This window comes from Salminus brasiliensis, chromosome 17 (genome assembly GCF_030463535.1).
Source record: "Salminus brasiliensis chromosome 17, fSalBra1.hap2, whole genome shotgun sequence".
Taxonomy (NCBI): domain Eukaryota; kingdom Metazoa; phylum Chordata; class Actinopteri; order Characiformes; family Bryconidae; genus Salminus; species Salminus brasiliensis.
In genome coordinates, this window is record NC_132894.1 from 5771269 (window position 1) to 5784412 (window position 13144).

The window sequence follows — 13144 nt, forward strand, 5'->3', positions numbered from 1 at the left end:
ATTTAAAGGATCTACTGCTAATGCATTGGTGCCAGATGGCACAGGATGCCTTCAGAGATCTTGTCCATGTCATGAACTGTCAGATCTGTTGCAGCAACACAAGAGGGACCTACTCCGTATTAGGCAGGTGGTGTTAATGTTATGGCTGATCAGAAAACCTCCGCCACTAATAGATGTGTGTGTATATTTATATGTATAAATAATACTTGATGTCACATAAAGACCCTTCATCTCCATTTTTGCACGAATCTTCTTTGTATTGTCTCAGAATTTCAGGATAAATGGGCCAATAGAAATTCTCCAGTGTGACTTGGACTAAATTCTGTTTACATTGACTTCCATTGAAACTGAAGAAGGCTTTTTCCTTAGAAACTGAACTAAAACACAGGCTCATATTCATGTTCTCTGTTGTGCCCTGTCCACAGCTGGCCCTGGAGACACACTTCTGGACGTGGATAAACCACTTTGTCACATGGGGCTCCATCGCCTTCTACTTCATCTTCTCCTTGTTTTATGGAGGAATCATCTGGTACTGCAACCACTTATCCCTCTGTAATGCATGAAAACACAGCACAAATCGGACTGTTTACATCAGTGCAGTAAATCTGCTCTGAATAGCCACTTCAGCTGTGAACACAATCCCTCAAATCCCATTCTTCCACATATGCAGGATATTGTGTATGAAGAGTGTCCTCTTAACTGGAGGGGAAATTTGGACTCCAGCCTGTTTGCAGTAGCTTAAGGATGCCTGTGTTGTCTTTCCAAGTAGGCAGCGTGTAAGCACGTTTAGAAGTTGCCCTGTATAAGAGCGTGTAATAAATGCCATAAATATACATGTAAACAAGCTTATTTTCAGCAGGTTATTTTCATATATACAGCTTAGGAAAAAATAAGAGACCACCTTACATTATCAGGTTTCTGGCTTTACTGTTTATAGGCAATGTGTTTAGGGACTTTAATATTTGCGTTGTATTTTATATACCATGGACAGTATTTCCCCTAAATCCCAAATAACAATATTGCTATTTAGAGCAATTATTTGCACTGCTTAAAAACAACTGCTCAAATAGTGCAAAGAAATTATTATAATAATTAAAATGCAAAGAAGTTATTATTTAGATTTAAACAGCATAGTAATATTACACACACACATTTTATTTAGTTCTACATAATTCTGCTGAATTGTAAGGAGATCAGCAGATATATATATATATCTGCTGATCTCCTCACAATTAAGCAGAATTATGTAGAACTAAATCTCACTACCCATGGATGGTTTGTTTTTTATCTTTTTTGAACATACGAGGCTATGTTACGACAGGGATGATATATCTGGCTGTGAAGATACAGGGTAGCATGTATTTTCTCTATAGATGTTTTCTCAGTGCCATGACTGATGCACAGAAAGTTGGCCACACCAGCCGCAGTGATCCTAATCGTGTCTGGCTCGTAATGAATAGGCCTGGCTGTCAGAACCCATTACTTTATCTCCTCTGGAGAGGGAGGGAGGGAGTGGATCGTGTGGATGTGGGGAGAAGAGCACTCATGTCTCCAGACGTCTATTCATTATGGGGCTGATTTCCTGTCTGAGTCATGCTCTCCCTCAGCTCTCTGCAGTTTTCTCCTGATAACCGCTTGGTATTTAACATGGGATCAGGGTAAAACCTGGGAGTGAGAGTAGTGCATATACTGGAGCTTTGAGCTTCATGAGAGACCAAATAGTATCTAGTTTCTATGATTTTACTGAGGCTGAGTAAATTGTATGCTTTGAAGGTTGCATGCCACACCATGCTTTCTCGCTCTCTCTATTTATTTATGTATTTATTTATTTATTGTATCCAAAGTGTGGGCCCTTCAATGTCATTAGCCAACACAACAATGCTAAATACAGATGTTCATATGTATTCCTCCCCTGCAGGCCGTTCCTGCACACCCAAGACATGTACTTCGTCTTCGTCCAGCTGCTGTCCAGCGGCTCTGCCTGGTTCGCCATCATCATCATCATCATCACCTGCCTGTTCCCCGACGTCATCAAGAAAGTGTTTTACAGGCACATGCAGCCCACCAGCACGCAGAAGTCTCAGGTGAGTTTGATGCGTTTTACCTGTCCTCGCTGCACTGACCCCTCCCTCAGCGCACTCCAACGCCTGTTGCCGTCACCCAAGGCAGGACTGCTGAATTGGACGCGGTCTGGCGTTTTGCATGGGCATCATGTGACCCACTCCTTCTGTATGCCGTTTGTGCAGATAAGCGTTTGTAATGGGTTCAGCACTTGGGCGCTTTAGCACCCGCTGCAGAAGCTGACGCTAATCGATGGAAAGCATGTCGCTCACACCACAGCATGGCTTACCACCAGCCCATCCTCCACCCACACACACACACACACACACACACACACACACACACACACACACACACACACACACACACACACACACATATGCACTCGCACTCAGCAGGGTAGTTGTGACTGTAGGTCTACAGTGACGTCAAGCAGTAGATACCACGGCTTCCTGTGGAAACCCACTGCTTATAATGACTCAAAACCAAATAAACTTAGAATAAAGTTAGAATCGTGGCAATAAAAAAAAAATCTGCGTTTTTCTCAATCAGAGCTGAAATGGAATTTATTAGTATGTAAAGAAAGTGAATTTCACACTTGAGGATTTATGACTGACCTCAGTCGGACCTAAAATGACTAGTATCTGCTATGAATGACTCAACATCTGCTTTTGAAAGTACTATGAAAGTAGCTATGCTTATTTTTTTCAGGACTGGCTGTAAATTATTCATCATCCATTATGCATTATTGAGTAGCTACTATGATTTTTATTTTTTTTTTCCCTTTTCCTGAATAACCATTATAAATTGTTAAGGACCTAGTATTAATTATTCAGTACTGACTGGATTATTTAGTAGCTGCAGTGACCTGTGCCTGCAGTACCTGCTTTTTTAGTACCTGCCCTTTCAGTATATATTCAGGCTTGACTATAAAAGCAACCTGCTATGAATTATTTTTAACCAGCCTTAAATTATTTAGTATCTACCCTTTAATTATTCAGTGCCTACTTTGAATTATTCAGTACCTGCGGTTAATTATTCAGGAGCTGCTATGAATTTTCTCAGTATTCACCAGGAATTTTTCACAGTAAACTATAAAAGCAGCTACTTATTCAGTACCTGTTACGGAACTAGTGTGTAAGAGGTTGTAAGAGTCTGAGGGGTTAAAGCTGTGTAAGTGGGGTCTGCCGCCTTCTCAGTGAGATGTAGTTAGCAGTTCATGAGGCTGGTCAGGTGAATGCTCTAAAAGCTGAGGAGATGCTGCTGCAGCACAGCAGCCCGTTACAAGTGTCCTTACTGTCTGATGTCTGTTTCCTGTTTCCTGTCTTTGTCATAGTGAAACTTCTCGATTACAAAGCTGTTTGTATGTCTGTCTTTCTGTCTCTCTGTCAGTGTGTTGTATTTGTCTCTCTTGTGTGTATGAAGTCTTGAATGTGAGTTTTAGATATCAGAGATCTTTTTTTTTTTTTCCTTTACTGGAACACTGATTGTGGATGATTGTCATATGCAAATGAGCATGCTCTAACCAATGAGCAGTCCTATTATTATTATTATTAATAAAGTCAATAGTAATTAAATCAGAATAGTGTGTGTGTGTGTGTGTGTGTGTGTGTGTGTGTGTGTGTGTGTGTGTGTGTGCGCACGCATTTCTATGTCCTGTGTCCTTGACCCTTTCTCTGACCCTGTGTGTTTCACCCCTTCTCGCTCTGTAGATGTACTCCAACCGCGTCGCTATAGGTGACGACTTCATCGCTCTGCAGCCGCTGTCCAGAGCCAAGAATCAGCTGGGAAAGATTAGGTAGAGTAGGAAAAGCCGCCCCTTCCCCCTTTCCCCCCCAGTCTCATGCTGCATGCTGTGGCAGAACAAACTAACCAGCATTCAGGTCAATGGAGTGAACGGGATAGGACTTGATAAAGGGAGGGGGGGGCAGTGCAAGGACCAAATAAAACCAACACTGAGCCAAAACAGAAGTCGCACAGTTCACTCTGCATGTCTGTAAACACTAATCCTCCCCCAACCCAGCCTGCATGACTCTCTACCTCTTTTTGGCTGAAACGCACAGCAGCCTGGAGCATGACCGGCTCCCAATACCCCCCGGATACCTCCAAATGAGCTCTGGTGCTTATATACAGGTATACAGTTCTGTGCAAAAGTCCTAGGTAGCTACAAAGTGACCAATATTTCTGACCAATGTTTTTACAGGAGAAAAAAACTTTTAGTGGAAATCAGTGTGAGAAGATTTTATTCCCAGTCAAGTTGGATCATTTCTATTGGTCCATTCGTCGTGATATTTAGAGACAATATAGAGAACAACTGCCAGATTCACATTAGGCCAAAATGGAGATACTGTGTTTTTGTGTACCAGTCACTATGTCCAAATATTTTGATTAATAGATTTAGCTACTTTAATTTGCACCCATTGCAGACGAGTTGGGGTTGGGGATGAGTTGGGGATGAGGTAGAGTGATCATCCAACGTCCTGACCTCACTAATGGTCTTGTCGCTGGGTGCAGTCAAATCCTCACAGCAGTGCTCCTCCAAAATCTAGTAGAAAGTCTTCCCTGGATAGTAGAGACAGTTACTCCTTTTATTATTATTATTATTATTATTATTTTAATAAATAAAAGGTAAAGGTGCACGTATTTTTGGCACTGTACAGTGTACACTGTACAGCAAAATGTGTCCTCCGCATTTAACCCATCTGTGGTAGTGAACACACACACTCACTAGTGAACTAGGGGCAGTGAGTACACACACACACCCAGAGCGGTGGGCAGCCAACTCCAGCGCCTGGGGAGCAGAGAGAGTAAAGGGCCTTGCTCAAGGACCCAACAGTGGCAGCTTGCCGAGCCTGGGAATCGAACCCACAACCCTGTTATCGATAGTCCGGCGCTCTAACCGCTGAGTCACCACTGCAAAAACAAATGCGCAATGAGCGGGTGTCCCAATACTTTGGTCCATACAGTGTGTGTGGGTGTGTGTATATATAGAGAAGTAGCTCTAAAACACTGTATAACAATAGAATAAACCCTAATAAAAAAGGTGGTGCTTAGGGTGTGGTGTTGGACAGTGACTCTATTGATGAACAGTCTTAGGGATCAAAGACTTTTGCACAGTACTGTATATCCATTTACTCCAGCCTTCACTACTGAACCTGGTCAGACGTACTAAATGTGGGCAGTGTATCTACTGAGCTTGATATTTTTTTTATTAGTAGTAGTAACAATAATAATAATAATATTTGATTAATATGGAAGATGAGTGGGCATGGATAAGTGGTACCACACTATGATTTAAAGTCCCATTTATAATGTGGCCATATATATATATATATATATATATATATATATATATATATATATATATATATATATATATATATATATATATATATATATATATATATATACAGAAAATACAAAATCTAATTGTGTTTGGATTCATTTAACAATTTAAACAGATTCAGAGTACTACTAGGCCTTGTATCCTACATTTCTATTGTACTTTAATTTTCTCCTGCAAGGAAAGAATCAATACTAATTAAATATTTTTTCCTAGAACTGAACATCTAAGCCAAGAACCACAGAAGAGTGCAGTGCAGTGATAATTGCACTAAAACAAGTAAATATGTCCAAACATAGGCTGAACATCATCATAATGCAACAGTCATCTCGCTGAGAAACAGTGAGATACATTGCCCACATTCAAGGCATTTCACCTGCCAAGATAGCAGATTCTGCAGCGTTTGCAGAGTTAACCACCGCTGCCAGGTCAGCAGAAGTGGTCTTCCTGTGGTCTGAAGCATGGATACCCTCTCTATACTGTGCTGACAAGTGTGTGCTCACATAGCTGTTGTTGCACTAGACACGCTTTACAGGGCAGTGAGTAAAATCCCATTTAGCTACAGTCTCTCATTAGGGTAAATATTAATAACACTCTAAATGTAGGTATTGTGATATACACTGAGGAGGAGCTACAGTCTCTCATTAGGGAGAATATTAATAACACTCTAAATGTAGGTATTGTGATATACACTGAGGAGGAGCTACAGTCTCTCATTAGGGAGAATATTAATAACACTCTAAATGTAGGTATTGTGATATACACTGAGGAGGTGGAGCTACAGTTTCTCATTAGGGTGAATATTAATAACGCTCTAAATGTAGGTATTGTGATATACACTGAGGAGGAGGAGCTACAGTCTCTCATTAGGGTGAATATTAATAACACTCTAAATGTAGGTATTGTGATATACACTGAGGAGGAGCTACAGTCTCTCATTAGGGTAAATATTAATAACAATCTAAATGTAGGTATTGTGATATACACTGAGGAGGAGCTACAGTCTCTCATTAGGGTGAATATTAATAACACTCTAAATGTAGGTATTGTGATATACACTGAGGAGGAGCTACAGTCTCTCATTAGGGTAAATATTAATAACAATCTAAATGTAGGTATTGTGATATACACTGAGACAGAGCTACGGTCTCTCATTAGGGTTGAATGGGTTTTTGTTTTCCTCAGCGTTCTGTAAAATTTGCCCAATCAAGCAACAGTAGCTATGCAAGGACACATTTGTGGTCGGAGCTTGAAGAGGACAGTTCTGTAGTCACTCTTGCTGGCCTTCTGTAGAGCTCGGTGAGGTTCTTGTACACACAGATTAGGCTGGTGTGAGAGCGAGCACTACAGCACCAACCTGCCAGGCAGGTGTGAAACGGAGCACTGCTCAAGCCTTTTGTAACACAGCTTGAAATCAGCATGGCCTCATGCTACCCACTTGTTTGTGTTCGATGATGTTCCGTGGCTTTCTTTTTGTCTTGGACTGCATGCTCCTGAAACGGTCAGAATAGTCTGTTGTACGTTATTGCAGTGAGCAGAGAAAATGATCTCCTGTCCATGTGATGCCAGCTATTGAAGACTTATGCAAAATGCTCCCCGGCTTTACAACATTCTAGCACATCTTTAAGCTCTCCGATTGGACTCCAGTTTAAAAGACGTGCCGTCATTCTGTAGTCGACATCATGCTCATATTAGGAACTCTGGGTCTAAGCGTTTTTTCCTCTGTGAGGAAAATTAAAGAGCGTTTTCAACAGTTGCCACTGTGGTAAATAAAAGTTCCAAACCTGGTTCCCTTATCCTGAATGTCACTGGAATTAATGGGAATTTTGGGAATTACAATACCAATTACATTTGAACCAAAACTGCTATGCACTGATCCCAGCAGAATGCCCCCTGCAGACCAGCAAGCTTGGTCCAGTGCGATGTATTTTCATACTATCACAAAAAATTTACAAAAACTCAATAAAGAAACTTGCAGACAGAATTGCAATATGTTGTAATAAATTAAATCGTAACTCCAGTATCGTGATTTGTATCATATCGCCAGATTCTTGCCAGTACACCACCCTCCTGTGAAAGTCTAGAGACTAGAGGAGACTAGAGACTAGAGTTTTAGGCTCTAATTTGCATCTGCCGCAGTCTTAGTCTGGCTTGTAGCCTGGATAATGCTAGCGTGGTAGCACATTTCACCTGCTTCTTAACGAAGATCACAATTCAGAGGATACAGTGACATTCGAGGGGGAAGCCTAGTAAATACACTCCAAAAGGTTCAAAGCCTTTTTTTGGTTCCATAAAGAACCTATTTTGTAAAATAGATACATAAGTGAAACTTCAGGTGTAGGTTTTGGAACGTTTGTTGTGATTACCACAGGGTGAGTGAGAGAGGAACATCTCTCATGTTCCTAATGTGCCTCTAATAGAGTTCCTAAAATGGGCGTTATTCTGAATACAGCCTTTATAGACCATAGACTTCAACATGCTGTTTTCACAGTGGACCTGGGCCATTTCCATGCTCACTCTTTTGGCCCCGCTCTCCTGTTTTCCTTCCGTTCGCGGGCCTTAACCAGCTGTTTTGTCCTTCCAGATGGAAGAGGATAAGGTTTCAGTCGGCTCAGAATATGACACTGCTGAAAGCAGGGACAGAGGGGAGGACAATTGGCAACTGCTAGCTGCTTCTCCTTCCCTTGCCATTGATGCAGCCCCCTCCCTCCCCTAGGTAGTACAGCCCAGGCTGGAGCCGAATTGTGTGCGTGTGCGAATGTGTGCAGGGATGCGGGAACTAGGGGTGCTGAAGATACTCCCTTCTAATGAATGCATTCAGCTACTTTAAGTTGCACCCATTGCTGACACAGATGTACAAATGCACACACAGCTTGTCTAGCCCCTGTAACAAACTAATAGAATTGAATAGAACTCAAGGATAGACATGAACCTATTGGCATCAGGCGTGGAATAGAGGGGTATAAAGCCCCTCGGCAAAGAACTGTGTTCTTTGGAATAATGATACTTCATCAAAACCAGGATGAACTTTTGATAAGGTATTTTTTTTATACTCCATACCATGCAGTGTATATGCTGCTTAAAAAGGCCAGTATCATGGCAGTATCATTTCCTAACATTTTTTATCATCATTTTTTATGGCATCATAACAAAATTTCCAGAGAAGGACTACACCCCCAACTCCTCCTCCTGGACCCTATATATTTACCCTCCACTCTCATCTCAACTAAACTTGACCGTGGCGAACCACTTAGTACCCGCCTTTACCCCATTTCCTCCCTTCTAGTTCATATTCACCTTAGCCATGTGGGGTGGTGGGGGGTTGGTTTAATGCACCTACCTCTAAGCCTTTAGAGTTTGCCTCCCCTGTTCTGGCTCCTGCTAGTGTCAGCGTGGTCTATACTAGCAAAAACACTGTTAAAGTTTCAGAAGTAAGCCAGCCGCTCCTCGGCCCATACAGTCCCTATATGGAAACGCAACCAGCTATGTTAAACTGTGTTTTTGTGATGTCACACAACCCACTGCATTTATACCACCAGTCTAGAGGTTTGCATCCACCTGATCAAATGTGGGTGTCGGAGTACAGTATACAGGACTGTGCAGACGTTTTAGACACCTAATCATATTGTTTATGTTATGCCTGTCTCTCAGCCATTAGAGTAAAAAGGAGGAGCAAGATTCTGAAGAAAGTAGTGAGATCTTGTCTTTGAGCTAGTCTGAAGAACAGAGCTCGGTTCCTCCAGGTTTCTCCTGGACACCCCCCAGTCCAGCCAGCACAGCGTGGAGGATGTAGTCACTTACATCAGCAGCAACAGCAGCAACAGCTCACCTGATTTACCATCATTAAGCCCTGATTTACCACCAAACCAGGTGTTGATATGAGGAGAACTTCTAAATAATATGAGACTCCATGTATGTATTGCTGTCATACTTCCTAAACCGGTGGTTTCTCATTAGGGTGGCCCGGATTTGGGAGATCGTGAATGGTTTTGATGTGAAATGGTCGGGGGTTTCACAACACAGTGGAACAATAGATGATTCTCACATAGGAACACGCACTGTAATGCTGTCAGCTGTGTCGATTAGCTACCAGTAAATAAACGCAAACACACACACACACACTCTGAGTGAGAGAGAGCAGTGTAGAGCAAGAGACAGAGCCCAACAGACCATATTTCCACCTTTCTGACTGTATTTGGATGTGAAAAGCACATTCCACCTACACCCGTTTTAAATGTTGTGGAGATCTGACTCAGGCAGGTTTACACCTGGCTTTCATTGCGGTCAGGTGAAATCTGAACGTGATCGGATGGTCCTTCCTAATTCCATATTGGCCATTTTATAGTTTTATTATCTACTTTTATTCAACAGTAGGTAAAAATGTGAAATATAAGAGTCAGTGTTTCTATACTTTTGACTGGTAGTATAAATATCCATCTATCCAAGAGTCCTTTTTAAAAATTTCAGCACCGCCAACTTCAAACACTTTCTCGCATCCCTGTGTGTGTGTGTGTGTGTGTGTGTGTGTGTGTGTGTGTGTGTGTGTGTGTGTGTGTGTGTGTGTGTCTGTGTACGTGTGCGTGCGTGCGTGCGTGCGTGTGTACCCATCACTCACTCATTCCCCTTGTAGTCCCATCACCCTGACCCCAGTCACCCCAGAGGCTGTAGACTGGAGCGTGATGGGAAATAATCAGTTTTTACTACCCCAGTTTCCTCCACCCTGTGTACTGTGCCATCCACGCCCCCCCACCCCGTCCATGTGTGTTCTGACCCTCAACACTTGTGCCTTAAGTGGAGCTGCCTGCATCTGCCACGTTTCATAATCATATAGATATGTGCATGCTTTGAAAACATCATGATCTATATTTTTGATATTCAGCATATGAAGTAATTTCTTGTGTTTTGAAGGTACTGTCACATCACTGAAGAAGTGCTGTTTTTTATTAGCTTTCAGTTATTCTTTGTTTATACATGATTTCTGTTGTTTCTGTTGCTTTTTCATTACCAATAAATCTGTACCGTCTCTCTGTGTTTAGCCTCAGTCATGAGAACCGAGTCTCAAACCCGACTTATTTGTGCAAATTATTCAGACGTCAGCAAATTTATTCAAACATGTTTAGAACTGAGGAAGGCTACCGTGTTGGCGCATCTTCCCCGAGGAGTAAAGACATCACGTAGCGTCTTCATCAGCATCCAACATATTCAGTCTTCACCAGTACAGCAGTATTTTAGAGTGTATCACGGCATTGGAAGGTTAATGAGCCCCAGCCTTGTGCTAAATACGCCTTATAAACCGGACACAGCTTGTTCTGAATGATTAAACTGTATAGTTCTGTTTTCTTATTGCACCAAAATGACACCACGAGCAGCCTTCCACAGTGCTACACAGAAAAAAGGTATTTAATGTAACCAACTGGCCTAAAATGAAACAATCAAACCCTTTTGTTTACTTTATTTAAGATGTATTTAATATGCCATACATAATGAGTCCTCTTTGCAATGCAGGGGAGTGCATTAAACTAATGTAATGTAAACTACTGTACTTTAATGTAAATGATCTGGCATAAACTGATTGTTTAGAGATATTTTATCAGTATGAATGAGTCAGATCGGGCACAAGCTTACTCTTACCAAGCCATTCCTATACACATGTATATACTATTCATATCCATTCATACATATTTATACCCATTCATGCGCATAACCATCCATATCTACTCACATTTATAACCATTCATACTAATACGTCGCTGTTCATACCCATTCATATCTATTCGAACAGGTTCATACTCATACCTATTAGTTTCTATTCAAACCCGAGCCCAATCTTTTTGATACCCATTTATGACCATACATATGCATGCCCATTCATACCTGTTTATATACCCATTTATGACCATACATACCCATACATATGCATGCCCATTCATACCTGTTTATATACCCATTCATGACCATCCATACCCATACATATGCATGCCCATTTATACCTATTCATATACCCATTCATGACCATACATACCCATACATATGCATGCCCATTTATATCTATTCATATACCCATGCATGCTTATTCATACCTGTTTATATACCCGTTCATAACCATCCATACCCATACATATGCATGCTCATTCATACCTGTTTATATACCCGTTCATAACCATCCATACCCATACATATGCATGCTCATTCATACCTGTTCATAACCATCCGTACCCATACATATACATGCTCATTCATACCCGTTCATAACCATCCGTACCTATACATATGCATGCTCATTCATACCTGTTTATATACCCGTTCATAACCATCCGTACCCATACATATACATGCTCATTCATACCCGTTCATAACCATCCGTACCTATACATATGCATGCTCATTCATACCCGTTCATAACCATCCGTACCTATACATATGCATGCCCATTTATACCTATTCATATACCCTGTTTATATACCCATTTATGACCATCCATATCCGTTCATAACCATCCATACTCGTACATGTGCATGCCCATTCATATACCCATTCATGACAGTCCACGCCTATATTATAGGTCCATCCATAGTTACAGGGCTTTACACAACCATGACTCATGGTTGCACAGTATTACACAGTTCTTATGAACAGTTTCCCATATTGCCTAAGTTAATTAGCTCAGATTTTCACGGGCCGAGCCCAGTTGTTGTTGTCCTCCCCATTACAGTCAGTGCCGTATCCACATGATTTTAAAGCTGTTAAGGTAAAAATTGCTTTCACAATCCGAATTGAGTGAACAACTGTTTCTAGAAATGATCAAGCATGTCATTTATTATTATTCATTAAATAAAGCACTGAATGATTGCTGAAACTGTAAAACAGTACAATGGCCTGCAGGTATAGACAAGATATCCCATTAGCACTTATGTTTCACACGGTTTGAGACTAGCTTCTCCTCTCGACTCGCACCTCAAATCTCATTTAATTTGTGACCCTGCACATTTCATTTTAACGTCTGGGCTCCCGGTGCAGAGGGCCCGTTTTTCATTAGTTGGCCGCAGTTACAGTGCAGAGGTCACCGGCCTGCAGTCTGGCTCTGATTAGAGCTGCTCTTTTATGGCCTGCTGCTGATGACTCTATTTACAGTTACAGTAGCACAAGGCTAAACCGTCACTACAGCTTAGCCCCCCCCCCGTCTGACCACTTTCCTGCCGTATTGATCTTTAGCTATACTGCTTCAGCATGACATTAATAGCTCAAACATTACCCCCGTTTTTCACAGATAGCCCATTCCTCACTAAGGATCTCTAGGAATATATCCATGGCGGAAGAATATGTTTCGCAGAATAGACAACAGCACATCATCTGTGTAGACTCCCCAGTTAGCAGAGTTAAAGGGCTCATATAGGCAAAAATATTGGGACACCTGCATAGCACACCTACAGAAGCTTTTATGACATGCATAGGCATTCATATGGAGCCGGTCCCCCTTTGCAGCTCTAACAGCAGAGCGTTGGAGACTTTTCTGCACTCGGCCCTGAGCCTGAACTGTAACTTTATGTGGTCTAACACTTGGTGGCCAAGTTGGAGTGGTGGCTCCAGGACCACCTATTCTGTAATGGCTAGGGGCTTGAATTTCTACAACTGTGGAAGTGGGAGTGAATGAGACACTTCAATTCAGTGATTAAAAGGTGTTTGTCCCAATACTTTTGTCCATATAGTGTATCTTTGTAGCTTTTATTAGATTTTTTTAAA

General features: G+C 41.6%; 1 protein-coding gene across 9 annotated transcripts in view; it reads left to right on the forward strand.

Annotated features, from left to right (window-relative positions):
* atp11b (ATPase phospholipid transporting 11B) overlaps positions 1 to 13144 on the forward strand; it is a 69826-nt gene that overhangs the window by 46626 nt on the left and 10056 nt on the right. For 5 of the 9 annotated variants that reach the window (XM_072661178.1, XM_072661180.1, XM_072661177.1 and 2 more), the window contains 2 exons: positions 426 to 529; positions 1919 to 2084. In XM_072661178.1, coding sequence (XP_072517279.1) covers positions 426 to 529; positions 1919 to 2084 — 270 coding nt within the window. Of the gene's footprint in view, positions 1 to 425; positions 530 to 1918; positions 2085 to 3773; positions 3860 to 7988; positions 10430 to 13144 lie in introns of those variants that run through there. The other 4 variants (XM_072661182.1, XM_072661181.1, XM_072661185.1 and 1 more) reach the window with 4 other exon arrangements.